The sequence below is a fragment of the Budorcas taxicolor genome, chromosome 14, assembly GCF_023091745.1.
Source record: "Budorcas taxicolor isolate Tak-1 chromosome 14, Takin1.1, whole genome shotgun sequence".
NCBI classification, from domain to species: Eukaryota; Metazoa; Chordata; class Mammalia; order Artiodactyla; family Bovidae; genus Budorcas; species Budorcas taxicolor.
The window spans coordinates 94673255-94690541 of record NC_068923.1 but is presented as its reverse complement, the minus strand read 5'-3'; the positions used below and the strand labels follow the sequence as shown (position 1 = coordinate 94690541).

The window sequence follows — 17287 nt, the reverse complement described above, 5'->3', positions numbered from 1 at the left end:
TCACTTACCAGGAAGCGTGCAGACGGGCACACCGTCAGCACCCCTTTGATGAGACCAAGTACCAGCGGGGGCTGGGGGTGGGGGAGGAGCGGCCAGTGAGTCAGGTGCGCACGACATGGGCACTGGCCCCACAGCATTAAAGAGGGAGAGAGAGAACAGCCCTCTGGGGCGGCCTGACCACACGGCATCTCTGGTGATACCAGATTTAGGGAGATGAGAAATCCAGTTTTTAATCAGCTGAGGGAAGAATGTATGGACAACAACTCCAAGTTCATAAGTTCCCTCCTGAGTAACCGGGCTTCCCCGGTGACACAGTGGTAAAGAATCCACCCACCAACGCAGGAGATGCAAGAGACGCAAGTTTGATCCCTGGGTCGGGAAGATCCCCTGGAGAAGGGCGTGGCAACCCCCTCCAGTGTTCTTGCTGGACAATCCCGTGGACAGAGGAGCCGGGCGGGCTACAGTTTCCAGGGTTGCAGAGAGTCAGACACGACTGAGCGTCCCTGGGGGTACGGCACTCATGAGCAACAAAGCAGGCGGCGGATTCCAAACAGCTGACGTTGCTGCCGTCGAAGGCCGCTTGGATAGGCATGAAAATTCAAAATGAAGACAAGGAGCCATCAAGGTTCAGAAATGGCATCCAAGCCGTAATCCTTGCTCAGCTGTGCCAGCAGAAACCCGCGGTCTATCTGCACACTGCCAAGCTGCTGGGGAGAGGGGTGACCGGGTTCACGGTCCCTCGGATGGCTCTCCAGTTCCTGAAAGCCATCTTCAGCCTGCGGGCACACACCCGACTCTTCAGAAAGAGTGGGTGCAGACCTGGGCCGTGGGTATTTCGGGAGAATGGTACATCGCCCCAGTGCTGTGGACAACCGCACTGTACTGCTTTTGAGCTGCAGCCATTTCTTAGCTTTTATGCTGTCGCTCGCCCTCAGAGTTGTGGCTCTCTGCTGGTCTGATGAAACACGCTCACGCTCGTGTCAAATCAGAGACAGAACTCGTTGGCAACACTCCAAGAGCGGGAGTGGGCCGCTGGCGCCGAAGGGTTGGTCAGCAGGGCTTCTGCCTGGGGTGCCCAGATCTGACAGCCGGAACGTTTGCCAAAACACTCTGCCTGTGAAGGTCAGTCCTTTCAGCCTGCACACTTGCCCGCTCAGAAATATACCATATACGTGAGAAAGGATAGGGACAGTGAAAACACATGAATGTTCTAATAAATCCTCTTCAACACATCTATTCGATATCTGAGCACATTCAAATAACAGTGATTTCTCAGCGCGGAAGCTGAGGGGGTTGACGACTTTGTGACATGAGTTTTAGGATATGATGGGGATACAGTTTTATCAGGAGTCACGACTCTGGGTCAGATGACAGGACGTTGAAAAATGGAGATGAGTGTCCTCAGTGAGCACACGTTCTCTTTCTGTCTGACTCAGCTTCGTTTTGTTACCGTACAAAGTTCATCTCAATCTGAAGAAAAGATATTTTCACTTTTCTGGATTCCATTATAAAACTTCTTTTAAGTTCAGTTCAGTTCAGCCGCTCAGTCGTGTCCGACTCTTTGCTACCCCATGAATCGCAACATGCCAGGCCTCCCTGTCCATCACCATCTCCCGGAGTTCACTCAGACTCACGTCCATCGAGTCCGTGATGCCATCCAGCCATCTCATCCTCAGTCGTCCCCTTCTCCTCCTGCCCCCAATCCCTCCCAGCATCAGAGTCTTTTCCAATGAGTCAACTCTTCGCATGAGGTGGCCAAAGTACTGGAGTTTCAGCTTTAGCATCATTCCCTCCAAAGAAACCCCAGAGCTGATCGCCTTCTTTTAAGTTAGGGAAGTTCAATTTCACTATACTCATCACGGTAATCTTTTTAATCAATAACATCAAATGCAATTAAACATTCTAGAAACAATGAAATATGTTATTCATGCCAGCATATGTTTTTTATTAGGAAGATACAGAGAAAATAAATCATTACTAACGTTTCTGCATTTACAAACAAGCAAATCATCCCACCCCTCCCACTGACCCTTTTATTCTGCTTTTAAAATAATCACTGCCTCCATTTTTCTAAATACTGGTGACTCATTTTTCTTCATTCATTCATATCATTTATTATGATAAGGGTTTTAAAAAGGTGATAGATTATTTTTGTAAGGCAGTATTTTACTCCGAAATCTTCTGTGATTTTCCTGTAAAGTATTAAGCTTCTGAGTACACAGGTTTATTGCAAAATACTTTTCAAACAATAGAGAAATGTTAAACATGAACAGTTAAATGAAAGTAACACTTTGCACAATTCTATAACCAGGAGGTAAGCATGGTTAAGTGTCTGGAGTTTATTCATCCCAATTTTCAATGTGGATAGAACAGAATAGTAGGTAAATATTTTAATATTGTTCTGCAACTTGCTTTTTTAATTTTATCAAGACTTAAGCATCTTGTGTCAGCCGAACTTCTAATACAATTATTCAGTCTGATAAATAATGTAAAACTGTTGTAAAAATATTCACGCAGTTAATTTTTAATTTTTGTTAAGGATAGTTATTCTGGAGAGTATAGAATAACCAGAACTTTGTGACAAAGGAATTATCTAAACTCTGAGCTTGTTTAGCACAAATGGACCATTTGCATCAGTGTTTCCAATGCTACAAGAAACCAGAACAAAAAGTTATTTTTTAAACCAAATATTTTGGTCCAGTCCTTGGAAACATCCATTCTGCATTTGCACAGCCCGTCTCATGGGGGACAGGCCCACAGGGACTCAGTCCTGACGGCTGTCACAGTCTGAATTAGTCATCCAACATCATTCCCCACCCATCTCAATCTCCTTGAGTTACTATCTGCTGTTAACACTGTACTCCGAGAAGCAGAAACACCTCAAAACAACTTGCCGTTCTAAAATCTCTCTCCTTTCCTCCTCAAGTCTCTGTCTCACTCAGTGAAACTCCCATTCACTCAACCTCCCAGACGTGCTGCGTGAAGCCATTCTTCCCTTCCGCCTGTCACCACCCAGCCTCCTGCTGTCGGTCATCAGACCCTGCCTGCAGACTTCTCCTTCAGCAGTTACAGCTGCTCCCCTCACCCCTGTATCACCGCGGGCCCGCCCCTTCATCTGAACCCCTGCTCCAGGCACTGCGGGATGGATGTACCGGGCTGGCCAGGAAGCGCATTCAGGTTCTGACAAACCCTCGAAGGAGGGGCCGTGAGCCAGGGGAACAAACCCGAGAGGATCCTTCCTTTGCCCCTTCCAGGGCTGTGTGTCACCCTGGACTTTCTACTTGGCGCGTTTGATCATTTGTAAAACGGGAATACTTGAGCTAGCTTGTGCAAGTCAGCCTAATACATCCAGAACAGACGCTAGTACGTGGGAGGTCATCCTTAAAGGTCTTTCTCCTTCTTGCTCTTTCCCCACACCAGCCTGTCTTATACACCACATAAAAACTGTGCCTTCACGTAAGAAGCCCAATCAGGTCACTTACTGACTTAAAGACCCCCACTGACTTCCTACTGCTTTCAGGCAGAAATATGAACATTTTATCATGCAACAGATCTTCCAGCCTTGTACAAATGACCTTACTTGCTTCAGCGTAAAGCAACCTACACCAGCAAGCTTCCCTTTCCTCCCCCTCCACTATAACACACAGCTGAACCCCCAGTGAAGTGACGTCCAACTCTTACCGACCCCATGGGCTGTAGCCCACCAGGCTCTTCTGTCCGTGGAATTCTGAACCCATGGCAGATACTAATTAAAAGTCTGATGGATGGATGGATGCCCAGAGATGGACAAGTACATGAACGCATGGATACATTTACAGAAAGACAGGGTTTATTTACTTATTATAAGCCCTTATTCAGTTCAGTTCAGTTCATTCGCCAAGTCATGTCCGACTCTTTGCGACCCCATGAATCACAGCACACCAGGCCTCCCTGTCCATCACCAACTCCCAGAGTTCACTCAGACTCACGTCCATCGAGTCCGTGATGCCATCCAGCCATCTCATCCTCTGTCGTCCCCTTCTCCTCCTGCCCCCAATCCCTCCCAACATCAGAGTCTTTTCCAATGAGTCAACTCTCTGCATAAAGTGGCCAAAGTATTGGAGTTTCAGCCTCAGCATCATTCCTTCCAATGAACACCCAGGACTGATCTCCTTTAGGATGGACTGGTTGGATCTCCTTGCAGTCCAAGGGACTCTCAAGAGTCTTCTCCAACACCACAGTTCAAAAGCATCAGTTCTTCGGCACTCAGCTTTCTTCACAGTCCAACTCTCACATCCATACATGACCACTGGAAAAACCATAGCCTTGACTAGATGGACATTTGTTGACAAAGTAATGTCTCTGCTTTTTAATATGCTATCTAGGTTGGTCATAACTTTCCTTCCAAGGAGTAAGCGTCTTTTAATTTCATGGCTGCAATCACCATCTGCAGTGATTTTGGAGCCCAAAAAATAAAGTCTGACACTGTTTCCACTGTTTTCCCATCTATTTCCCATGAAGTGATGGGACCAAATGCCATGATCTTCATTTTCTGAATGTTGAGCTTTAGGCCAAATTTTTCACTCTCCTCTTTCACTTTCATCAAGAGGCTCTTTAGTTCTTCTTCACTTTCTGCCATAAGGGTGGTGTCATCTGCATATCTGAGGCTATTGATATTTCTCCTGGCAATCTTGATTCCAGCTTGTGCTTCTTCCAGTCCAGCGTTTCTCATGATGTACTCTGCATATAAGTTAAATAAGCAGGGTGACAATATACAGCCTTGATGTACTCCTTTTCCTGTTTGGAACCAGTCTGTTGTTCTGTGTCCAGTTCTAACTGTTGCTTCCTGACCTGCATACAGGTTTCTCAAGAGGCAGGTCAGGTGGTCTGGTATTCCCATCTCTTTCAGAATTTTCCACAGTTTATTGTGATCTACACAGTCAAAGGCTTTGGCATAGTCAATAAACCAGAAATAGATGTCTTTGCATATTTCTAAAATTTGAAGATGGAAGACTTCCTTAAAGTCACTTAGAGCGCACCAAGCGTGTAGCTCTCTGGTTGTTCTAGCTTTTGTTGGAATATAGTTGGCCTACAATGCTGTAGTTTCAGGTGTACAGCGGAGTGAATCGTTGTGCATATGCATGTACCCACACTTCTTTTTTAGATTCACTCCCCACATAGGTCATTACGGAATACCAAGTAGAGTTCCCGGTGTGTGGCCCTTACCAGTTGCCCATTTTGCGTACAGTAGCATGTGTACGGCGGTCCCGATCTCCCAGCCCACCCCGCTCCCTAGTGCTCCCCCGGGGCCCACGCATTTGTTTTCTGTGTCTGTGAGTCTATTTCTGTTTAAACACCTCTTCCTCACATCCCAGATCTCATTCGCAAGCTCTCTGGAGCTGACCAGTCGCTCCTGGGCATCACTGCTCTCTCCCAAACGTTCCGGCTCATAGCGAGAGCACTGTAGATGGAGTGCGGGTTTGACTCGGATTACAAACCACACTGCGCCAGCATGGGGTGACTCTGCAGAGATCCTCTGCACAGGGGTCAAGCACTAAGCACACTGTGGGCAGTCTGACACCTCCTGAAGAGTGCACACAGGTACAAGGGAGCACGGAGGTCAAAGAGCAAACCAGGGCAGCAGGGATGGCAGGACCATGGTTATGGAGGTCATCCAGGTGGTGGTGGTGGGGTTCAGGGAAGGTTTCACACAGGAACAGGAGCCTGGTCTGATTTCAAAGAGTGAATATGACTACAAGCACTTCTTTGAGACAGTTGAGAGAAGTTGGAAATTAAATGTTATTATGGAATAACTGGGGGCTTCCCGGGTGGTTCAGCACAAAAGAACCCACCTGCAATGCAGGAGACGGTGGTTCAGTCAACCCCTGGTTTGGGGAGATGCCCTGGAGGAGGACACGGCAACTCACTCCAGGATTCTTGCTTGGAAAACTCCATGGACAGAGCCTGGCAGTCTACAGTTTACAGGGTCACAAAGAGTCGGACATGGCTGAGTGCTCATACACACACACACAGATTGCTCTCCCTAGCTTCAACTCACACTCAATTATCTCCTAAACTGAACTCTTCAATCACTCTGTCCCAAGTCTGTAATTCTAGAAATCAGGAGTTTCTAACCAAAGTGATCAGAATTCTGAAGAGCAATGTCCTTTTATGAAATGATTACTTTCAGAAATGATAGAAAGTATAAGTTAATATAGCAGTATATTCCTGCCAAAATAGGGAAGGCAATAAAAATGCACTTCAGAATCAGCTTTTATTACAAGGCAAAGTACTGTAAACATAAAAATCTTGAACTTGAATTACACCTTTTATTTTGAACATTTCACTCAATAAAAATCTCATGAACAGGGTCCAACTGATGACAAATTCCAAACGAATGAAGTGTTCCCATAACTTAAATAAACAAACTTAGATCACCAAGTAAAATCAAAGCCTGGCTTATTTGCACAGCTCAGGAACGATAAGGTGGACTAGAACCTCTAGCGCTTGATCCTCGCCGTTGATGTCAAACTCGGAGTGTCTCCCGAGTGGCACAGTACTCCATGCATTTCCTAGGGCCAAACGTCAAGGCATACAGAATAGCCTTCTCTCTACTCGTTTAAGACCAAGAAATCTGACATACAAAGGAATGAAGTGACTGATGACACAGCCCACTCGCTCAGGAGTTCTCTCAGGTGATTCCGGGTCAGGCCGTCTAATCCTGGGCAAGCCTTCCTTCTCCTCAGCCCTGCTTTCTGTGCGTGGAAGCACGTGCGTGACTAACAGCGAATCACTGTTGGTCTCCTGCTGACTACCTGCTTTCATCTCCGGCACAGGCACCAAAAAACATAGGTAGTACTTGGATCCCCAAAGGCAGCATGCAGACCTTTTTGTCTGAATATTTTAGATGGAAAGATCTTAAACCAAGCTGTGTGAACTTCAAAGAAGTTCAAGAGACACTGCCGATTCAGGAAGAATACAGCTTCTGGCGATAAAAGACCCTGTCCCAACTTCTGGCAATGCCCTGTTACGAGATGCTACAGAGAAAAAGGGATATACATTCAGTTTATGGTTCTCTCTCAAATTTCTATTTTCAACGAACAACTAATAGAACCCAAATCTTTTCCAAGCATGGGTTTCCCTGGTGACTCAGGGGTAAAGAATCCACCTGCTAACGCAGGAGGCCTGGGTTCGACCCCTGGTCTGGGAAGATCCCCTGGAAAAGGAAATGGCAACCCACTCCAGGATTCTTGCCTGGAAATCCCACGGACAGAGGAGCCTGGCAGGCTTCAGTCCATGGGGTCACAAACAGTTATCGACTAAACAATAATAACAAGTGTTTTCCTTTATGCGTAAAAGGCAAATTATAGTTTAGAACTAGAATCTATTAGATTCAACCTCATTTCCTCTTGTTTCCTAGAGTGTTAAAGGTTTTTCTTAAGCCCAAAAGACAAGTTCTTCAGGCACACATTTGTTTAGCGTCAGTCTTACATTTCCACAGTCATTGCTGTCTGGTGGGTTATAAATGAATAACAGAATTCTGCCAGTCACTTAGGCTCAAGACAATTGCTTTTTTTCTGTTAAAGCATTTTTTTCATTCATTCACACTCTGAATGAATGAAAGCTTGAATGCGCGTCTAAAGGAAGGCAGCTGTCGTTTTTCTGGTTAAACCTCAGCCAAGACTACACAAGTTTAAGGTGACATATAGAAACGGAATAAAATAAAAAGAACCAACATATGTACGTTGTTTTAAAATTTTATTTGCTTATTAAAAAAAGGTTGGAAATAGGTTTGCAAAAACATATCTGCATGTACAAAGCACTCCATGCGGTTAAGGAGGGCAAGCTCTGGGACATACTGCTGGGCCAACTGTTCATCAACATTGGAACTCTTTGTATCGGAGTCGGTGGGAAGTCATCAGGTTACATGTCAAAAGCCACTGAAAAGAGCCGAATCTAGCGTCACAGTTGCCAGATTCAGAAAGGCCATATTCTAACGCATATTCTTGGATACCAGTGAGGCTGGTCACCAAGTGATCTCAGAGTTAGAGGGATTAATTAAGCGAGAGGTAGTTTCTCCAAGCATGTCCCTTTTCCTCTTTTCACCAAGGTCATTCCTAGAGGGGATAAGGATAAATGACATCATCTTGAATCCCTTTGAATTCCTGTTCTGGGGCCCCGTTTCCCTCAAATACAGACATTTCTGTCTTGTTGCATTTTAGGACTCGCGATCACCCAATGCAGAAAGGGTTCCAGAATTCAACGTTAGGGCCAGTCTTTCTCGGAGGACACCATTAAAGCAACAAGCAGGAATCAGTCCTGTGGTGTACAGATTAAGGAGTTTCTTTTTAACACACTTTTCTGTTAATATAACAATCACATTAACGGTGTCCAAACAGGAAACGCAGGCTGGTGCAACAAGCCCCCAAGGAAGCATACAAACCACAGGGTCGGTCGCCTCACGCGCCTTTGCGGTCGGGCCTCCGAGCTCCGCGGAGACTGTCAGATCCCAGAGCCCCACAGCTCCAAGGCCTCCAGCTCGTCCTGGACAGGGGTGAACTCTGGCTGGTCAGGATGGGGAGCTAGAGGGGAGAGTGGGGTGGGGGCTTGTAGAGCCCAGGAGCCGCAGATTGCCGCCCTCCCCTCCTGTGGATCCGCAGAGGCATAGGTTTGGTCTAAAGTACAGAGATCTCCTGCTTGGGTAGAAAGTGAGAGCGCCCTGAATCCACCGGGCGGTGCGCACCTTTTCCAGGAGGTTTCAGATGGTTAGTAAAGGAAGGGTCAGGTACACCGCAGGAATGCTTGGCCAAACTGCTTAAATATGACATGTTTTATTTACAAAAGAAAACCCGAATATCAGCAGAGTGACGAAAGAAAAATAAATTTTAAAAACCAACCTCATGTTAGAAGTCCAACACCAGGGGACAGGAGGCAGAGGGGCGTGACCAGAGAAGAAACAGACAGCAGGGGGGCCAGGAGGAAAGACACCCAGCGAGTGTGTGAGGCGGGGCGAGGAGGAGGCGCCTTGCAGTGGCTACTCCCGGGCTCCACCTGGGGAGGTTTGGGGTGACTCTCGGCTGCCAGACTCACACCTTCACCCAGGCTGATACGGAGCAGTCAGTTTTCATGACAACTGACTAATGACTTGGTTATATTCCAGTCTTATCATAGGTTAAGTGTTTGGAGCAGGGGGGGCAGGAGACGAGAGGGTGGGCAGGTGGCAGGGAAGCAGGTGGGCAGGCGGGGGGAAGCAGGTGGGCAGGGGAGAGGAGTGCCCGTGGTCAGGGGCCGGGCTGGGTGGTCGGGGTCAGCAGGACAGTTCTGTGTCTGCAGCCAATTGCCCAGGCCAATGGAATAGAGTGGAAGAGTTCCACGTCAGTGCTGGAAATCATCGTAAGGGACCAGATCTTAACGAGAGACAGGGAAGTTTGAGAGAATGGGGAGGGAAGAGACGAACAGAGAAAAACACATCAGCAAAACTCTGACCAGTCCCTCTGAGAACAAAGGTTAAACTTCTAAAGCAGAAAATTTCAATTCATGGGCTAATAGGTTTATTGCCCCAAAGCAACTTCTGAACCTCTCTCCTGATGCTTCCAAGAGTGACTGTGTTAGAAAATGCCCCATGATACACCCTCTAGCATGGAGACCACAGATGTTTTTAGGAAGCACAATTTTTTCAGGATCTCAGTCTGGTAGTTAATAAGAGGCAAGGACAGTGTGGCCACTTTTGCTTCTTAAAATAATCCCTGGTCATTTAAAATGCATGTGGTGGGAAGGATATCACCCAACAGAATCTCCAGGTCTCTCCTAATTATGGGGAAAGTTCTGAGTTTTAGGTGTCCCCAAAACAAGAATAAAATTTAATAGGACATCATGGCCACACCACAGAAGTAACACAGAGAGGCCCCAAAGAATTTTCAGATGTGTCCCTCAGTGATCAATATGAGGTCAGAGGCCATCTGGAAGCAAGGAAGACGTAGGTGTGGCATTAATTTAAATTTCCCCGTAAGAGGTAACCTCTATATTAATTTGCACTTCACAGGAGAGGCCTCTGGATAATTTCAAAGGTAGTAAGCAATTCCAGCTTTGCTTCCTGCTCAAAATAGGTTTGCTTTTCAGAGGTCCCTCCCACCATTATGGTACTAAGACAGTAAGATTTGCTCAAAGCCCACGAAGGGCTGACACTTACCGCCCACGCCGTAGGCAGAACACGAAGAAGGGTCGCAGTATCCAGGCTGGCCGGATGGACCCTGTGGTCCAGGGACCCCCAAGTGACCTGGTGGACCCCTTGGTCCAGGAGAGCCGGGGGGTCCCGGGCTTCCTGGTCGACTCTCCCCAGAAGGCCCTAAGGAGTGTCCGCCAATGAAAACAGTTGGTCTCTTATCATCACAGGGTGAGGTTTCAGACACCAATAAATAAACTAACTCTTACAAGAAGCCGCCTTACGCGTTGTGACAGCTAGGGTGGTCTGCCTCTTTCTACTCGATGAGCTCTATTCTTGAACTAGACTTCCTGGACAGAGGGCCGCGCTGCAATCGCGCGCTCTCCTGGACAGAGGGCCGCGCTGCAATCGCGCGCTCTCCTGGAGGCCAATGCTCTCAATCAACGCAGGAAACTGGAAAGCAGAATGCATTCTTGTCCCTCACCTGTTGAATATTAAGGGGGAGGAGCACACCGCCCCGACCTCGTGACCTTCACGGAGCCTCCGTCTCCCAGTGCAGGCCCCTGCAGATCCAGCATGGGGCACGCGCACACACACACGTTTCCACACACAGAAGCACACCCGACCCCAGCCTGGCAACCCCTGCTGGCTTATGGCCCCAGATGGCAGAAATAAATTGTTCTGCGTTTGAAAGAAATTATACTGCAGGGGAAAAATGAAAATTCTGAAATTGGACCCAATAGATGAATCTGAAATTCCTTTAGGCTAGCTTGTGTCAATTGAGAACTTAACACTGAATGAAAGTGAGAGGGCGACTGAAATTTTTGTGAATTTTAGGAGTACATCAGCCTGGGCTTTTTCTGGCTCACGTGTTTGTTTTGTTCTAGACCTGGAGTTCAACAGTGTTTCAAAGGCCTTTTTCAATTAGAAATGAATCTCTTCGAACAGAACCAAAATGAAAGTCAGGAACAGGTATCAGCCTGTATTTTAAAAGTGTTGCAAATCTCTGGTGAGCTCAGCTCCATTCAGCTAACCTGCACCAAGCATTCACTCTGCATAAGGCATGCTCGAGAACAGTTCCTCATACAATCTCTAATAACAGGAGTATCTACACTCAGAGCTGACCTATTGCACTAGGAATCTCCCCTACAAAAAGCATTTCCCCAAATCACCAATAGGTTGGCAAGAAAAACTGGTAAGTCATTAGATCCAATATGCTTAAGACTGGGACTGTAAATACCAGTAGGACTGAAAACTTATAATTCTAATAAACAAGTATGGCCATCTGGAGGCTGTCCTAAAAGCATATAGTGAGATTCACAAAACTCGAAGCTTGCACAAGCCCCATGGAGTGAGGTGGCCATGATGGCAGAAACTGTGAGCGCTCGCCACACAGCCATGCGTCCCCCTGGATTTTGCGCCTCCCCTGCAGTTCGGTTGGGGCTGTGACTAGTCCCAGCCTGTGGAATATAACCGGAAGGGACATCTGTCATCCTTCATTCAGGAAGCTGATCTTTCTCCTCAAGGCCCTTTGCTCTAAAATGAGGGGAAAGTCAGCCTGCCCACATCAAACTTTGGGTACATGTCAGTCCATGAAGCATTTGGGGATTGATTCATGAGTGAAGCATCACCTAGCCCCAGCCTGACCCTGCAAACAGTGAGATCCCAGCACATGCTGTACCTCTGGGCCTGGTGTATGGGAGACTTGTTACCAACACACTGGCCTTCCCGAGAAAGGAATGGGAAACACGGCCGCTCCGGTTGGCCATGTGGATGTAAATGGAAACAAGGCTGCTCCGGTCAGCCACATGGATGTAATATGGAAACACGGCCGCTCCAGTCGGCCACGTGGATGTAACATGGAAACATGGATGTAACATGGAAACATGGATGTAATATGGAAACACGGCCACTCCGGTCGGCCACATGGATGTAATATGGAAACACGGCAGCTTCAGTCGGCCACGTGGATGTAACATGGAAACGTGGCCGCTCTGGTCAGCCACGTGGATGTAATATGGAAACACGGCTGCTCCGGTCGGCCACATGGATGTAACATGGAAACATGGATGTAATATGGAAACACGGCCGCTCCGGTCGGCCACGTGGATGTAACATGGAAACATGGATGTAACATGGAAACATGGATGTAATATGGAAACACGGCAGCTTCAGTCGGCCATGTGGATGTAACATGGAAACGTGGCTGCTCTGGTCAGCCACGTGGATGTAATATGGAAACACGGCCGCTCCGGTCGGCCACATGGATGTAACATGGAAACGTGGCCGCTCCGGTCGGCCACATGGATGTAAACATGGTCATCTGCCTTGCCTGCAATGTCAAGGGAATATGAAGACTTGGGGTTTCCATCCTGCAGTTTGCCATTGGGTAGGAAGACTTACCTGCTGGTCCAGGGGGGCCTCTGGGACCTTGAGTTCCAATGCCTGGATTTCCTTTCTCTCCCTTCACACCAGTTAAACCTAGTTTTTTTAAAAAAAAAAAAAAAAAAGGAAAAGAAAAGAAAATTCTCCTTAAATGAAATCTGGGTAGTTCTGTTTTTCCTGGGTTTCACAAGGATCTCTCTGATGAGGACACAATGACGGTTGATTTGGGGTTATGTTACCGCAGGACTTTTTAAATTGAATCCTGACACTGGTGACTTTTGCACAACCACATACAGAGGGCTGGCTCTGAGTCTGTGTGTGTCGTCTGTGTTTGTAACACTGCGAGTTTACCGTCTTCCCTCCGCTGAGGTGGCCAGCCCGCTGGAATCTGGCCGGCGTTTTGCACACATGGGCCATCGGACAGATGTGGCTGGCACTCCACAAGGAGCACAATAGAAATAACCAGTGGACATGTCTAACATTTTCCTTTGGGTCCACCCTGTAAAGTATCTGCAAAAGGCATGAATTATAATCAGGCAGCAAAGCTCTAAAGAGCGGGAGTTTCCATTAAAAACTTGGAAGGCTCAGGGAAAGCCTGTGTTTGATTTGGCTGATTCAGCTCCATAAAAATCTAAACCTATTCACGTTTCTTTTCCACTGAACAAACCTCTTCTTCCAAGTAATTTACGGTGCTATTAACAACCTATACATTTTCACAGACAGAAAGACAAAGAAACATACACGCTGACACCTCATCATCCCAACAGGTCCTAACACAAGACCGCTGGACAGGCGACAAGGGCGCGGCGAGACCCAGCCCAGCATGGACGGCTGTGGCAGACCGGGGTCCGGGTTGCGTGGCTCGCAGCGCAGAAAGGCTTTAGTGTCTGTTTCCACATGTACAACAACACTTTGAGTTAATAGGATGCGGAACTACACCTCTTTGTTGCAAAGAAATTATGTGTGAGTTGGGAAAGCCGATGAGGGAACGTACATAAAAGAAAACAATCAAATTGATAGGCAGCGGCATGTGACTGGTCTAAAGTGTTTAAAATCACAAATAACTTTTTTTCCCTTCTAAGTGCAAGGCATATTTACTGTAGAGAAAATAGAAGACCCTAAAAGCAATGATTCCAATCCTAGAAAATAGTCACTTTTGACATCTTGGTTTGTAACTTCCAGAAAGAAAGGTATGGATGCAGTATTTGCTCTGGGGCAGCAGCTCCTCTAGGCTGCGCAGATAAAGACTGGCCTCTGACGTCTGCTGTGCTCCTAGGGGCCTCTTTCTGGGGTCAAGGCGTACGTGCCACCTTTTAAAGAAGTTCTTCCTCTTGTTATCGGTCCTCGGGCTGCTCCACCCACAGGGAGGCTGCCCTAACACGCGTGTGTGCTGCGCGCAGCCTCGGTGGCACTTTCTGAGCTCACCAGAGACCAGGGCTGCAAGGAGAGGGCGGGGCGCTGACCGCTGAGCACCGACCTCCTGCTCCAGGCCTAACTCTTCTAGGAGTGGACAGGAAGAGAGTGATTTCTCAAAAGTAAACACCTGAATTGAAAAAGCATATAATTTACATGAATCGACACTTAACGCTTCACTGTTAAATCCAGTTGTTCAGAAAACCATCCTGAGTCTACTGGTTGTTATTTGTAGCTACTAGCTTGGCTAACTGGGTAATAAATAGTTGGAGTGGGTACTATTTTTAATTAGAGGGAGATGCTTCCTTGCTTGACAGTTGTGCCCTAACACGCATCGGGGAATTCAGCAGAAACTGCCTCTTCTGTGAGAACTGGAACCACTTTCCCCACAGGGACCCACTCACTTTTAAAGAATTAGAACTCGAGAAAGGACACCGATGACTAACGGCAGGCCGCATGACTAACGGCATGGTGACTCAGGCCTCCCGTGACCTTACGGTACCCACGGATCAACGCTAAGGAGAGGCTCCTCGGGGGCACCGCGTAAGAGGAAGACACAGGCGATTCGGCCCAAGAGGACATTCAGGAAAGAGTCCCTGCGAAGACACCCCTGATAGCAGCTTCCTGACGGACTCTGTCCTTACTCACAAAAAAAGCAGAAGGCAGGGCCCCTGCGGAGCAGAGAGTCTGGTTCTTTTAATTTTCTGCTTACGCAGAGAAAGAGAAGTGGCATTTGATATTATCCACAAAGCAACTCAAAGTAGAAGAAGGTCCTCACAAGAATGTTCCAGCCCCCCAAGATGCCTCAGGGCCTCCCTGGTGGCTCAGCTGGTAAAGAATCTGCCTACAGCGCAGGAGACCTGGGTTCGATCCCTGGGTCAGGAAGATCCCCTGGAGAAGGAAATGGCAACCCACTCCAGTATTCTTGCCTGAGAAATCCCATGGACCCAAGAGCCTGGAGGGCTACAGTCCACAGACTCACAAGAGTCGGACACGACTCAGTAACTAAACCACCAGATGCCTTAAAAGAAAAAAAAGGGGGGAGGGGGAGAGACTGTAAGGAAATAGTTACATATTAACAGAATTTTAGATTTCATTATCCTTGAAGTTATGAAATGTTCCAGCTACATATAGGCTAATACACTACATGCTAATATTTGCCTATGTCTTCACTTGTGTTTCTCAGACTGACGGGATACTCATGAAGCTGAACTTGGTTGTAAATCTTTTTGAGGGGGATGAAAAAGCCATGTGAAACATCCTTATGTAAGCAGCTAAGTGAGGACTGAGATTGAAGGCCAAGTTCAGAGACCTCAGATCTCTAAAAAGAGAGCAGGAAACACTCTTTTCGAAAGGAGCTTTTGGTGTGGATCACTTCTAAAGTCTTTATCGAATGTGTTACAGTACCATTCCTGTTTTATGTTCTGTCTTTTCGGCCACGAGGCATGCGGGATCTCAGCTCCCAGAGCAGGGGTCAAATGTGCACCCCCTGCCTTGGGATGTGCAGTCTCAACCACTGACCACAGCAAGTCCCTGGGTGTCTTTGATAAACCTGGTAGGCTGTAATCTAAAGAAAGGAAGTCAAGTTCCCAAATGTCAACCAGCAACTGTTCCTGAGACAGCACTGAAGTCTATAGACTGAGTGCCTGCCTGCAGCCACGGCCCACGATAGGCGCTCCCTTGTGCGTCTCTCTGGTGAGGGTCCAAGGTGGGGCCACTTGGCACCGAGAGGGGGTCTCCAGAGCTAAGTGCCAGCACCCTGTCCACGAAGACAGGGGGACCCCTGAGGCCACAGCTTACTCCCTCCTGAAATACCCTTCCTACCTCGGCCGTCTCCACAAATACTTCTCATTCTTCAAGACTCAACTCACCCCTTCTCTACGGCTGTAACGGGCAGAAGCACAACGAGTCCAAAGGCAAGGATTCTCCACTCCACTCGCGGCCATGTCCCCAGCATTTCCAGGTGGTGGTGGTTTATTGCTGAGTCATGTCTCTTTGCGACCCCACGGACTGTCCATGGGATTTCCCGGGCAAGAATACTGGGGCGGGTTGCCATTTCCTTCTCCAGGGGATCTTCCCAACCCGGGGATCTTCCCAACCCAGGGATCGAACCTGGGTCTCCGGCACTGCAGGCAGATTCTTTACCAGCTGAGTCACCGGGGAAGCCTCTAAATATGGAATACTTCACGAACTTACGGTGCCTTCCAAACAGCACGTAACTAACAGATATTTCCTGAATGCACAGATGGATGGTGGTGTGCTTCCTTACCATCTGCGCCTGCCTTGGCACTGATCCCATCGCATTGCTTATTTTTACGTTCATCCGGCCTGGAACCAGGAGCCTGCTGAGTGCAGGGATCGTGCCTTATTTATTGCTCCAGCGTCAGATCCAAGCTCTCACATAGTAGGTGGTCCAGTAAGCACTGGAAGAATAACGGGATGACTGCATGTCTACACAACACGCAGCTGATGGTTAAGAGCAGGCACGACCTTTGAAGGATCAACACACAGAATCTCTTAGGCTGGGAGCCTGCTTTTACTTTCGCACGCGCGGCTTTTGTGAAAACTGTTTTTTCCTAACAAGTTCCTTATGTGGCCATATCAGCTACTGGCGTCGTGTAGAGATGAATATCATGGAGCCCAATCAAACTGGAGTTTCTGTCATTTTTTTAAAAAAATGAGCATAGCTGATAGAAATGAAGACCTAACTTTCCAAAAATCTGATTTGAGCTAAGACTAAAATATCCTTAGTTTTCTGTGGAGTTACCAAAAATAATTAGAATAGAGTCTTTTCTATTATTTATTCATTCTTCCTTTTTTCCTTTTTTTAATGAGAATTTTTACGATCTAGTCTCTTAGATCTTGCTGTCATTAAAAAAATTAAGATCTTATTCTTGTATTTCTTTCTTTTTAAAAGAAAATCTTTAAAAATTAAAAAAAAAACTTTAAAAATAGACTTTACTCTTTTAGAGCAGTCAGGTTCACAAGCAATACTGAAGAGAAAGTAGAGGCTTCCCATATCCCCCGCCCCTGCACTGCCTGGCCTCCATCACCATCGACATCCCTCCCTGGATGGCTGTCATTCTTTCTTTAAAAGTCTCATTGCAGGATCTCCCTGGCGGTCCAGTGGCTAAGACTCCATGCTCCCAATGCAGGAGGCCTGAGTTCGATACCTAGTTTGATATCAGGGAACTAGATCCCACAAGCTGCATCCCAGACCCGGTACAGCCAAATAAACTAGATAATATTCTTTAAAAGTCTCATTAGCAACCACATCACGGCTCCTGAGCCCGCCTCCCCACTAAGCGAAGACCAGCCCTCCGATGTTTTCTTTGCTAAAGAATCCGT

At 47.3% G+C, this 17287-nt stretch overlaps 1 protein-coding gene across 1 annotated transcript in view; it reads right to left on the bottom strand.

Annotated features, from left to right (window-relative positions):
* Nucleotides 1-8791: 8791 nt before the first annotated feature.
* COL14A1 (collagen type XIV alpha 1 chain) overlaps nucleotides 8792-17287 on the bottom strand; it is a 226611-nt gene continuing 218115 nt past the window's right edge. The window contains exons 46-48 of the mRNA XM_052651718.1: nucleotides 12545-12622; nucleotides 10169-10324; nucleotides 8792-9386 (exon numbers count right to left, since the gene is read on the bottom strand). Of these exons, the coding sequence (XP_052507678.1) occupies nucleotides 9355-9386; nucleotides 10169-10324; nucleotides 12545-12622 (266 nt within the window). The 3' untranslated portion in view covers nucleotides 8792-9354. The remainder of the gene's footprint in view (nucleotides 9387-10168; nucleotides 10325-12544; nucleotides 12623-17287) is intronic.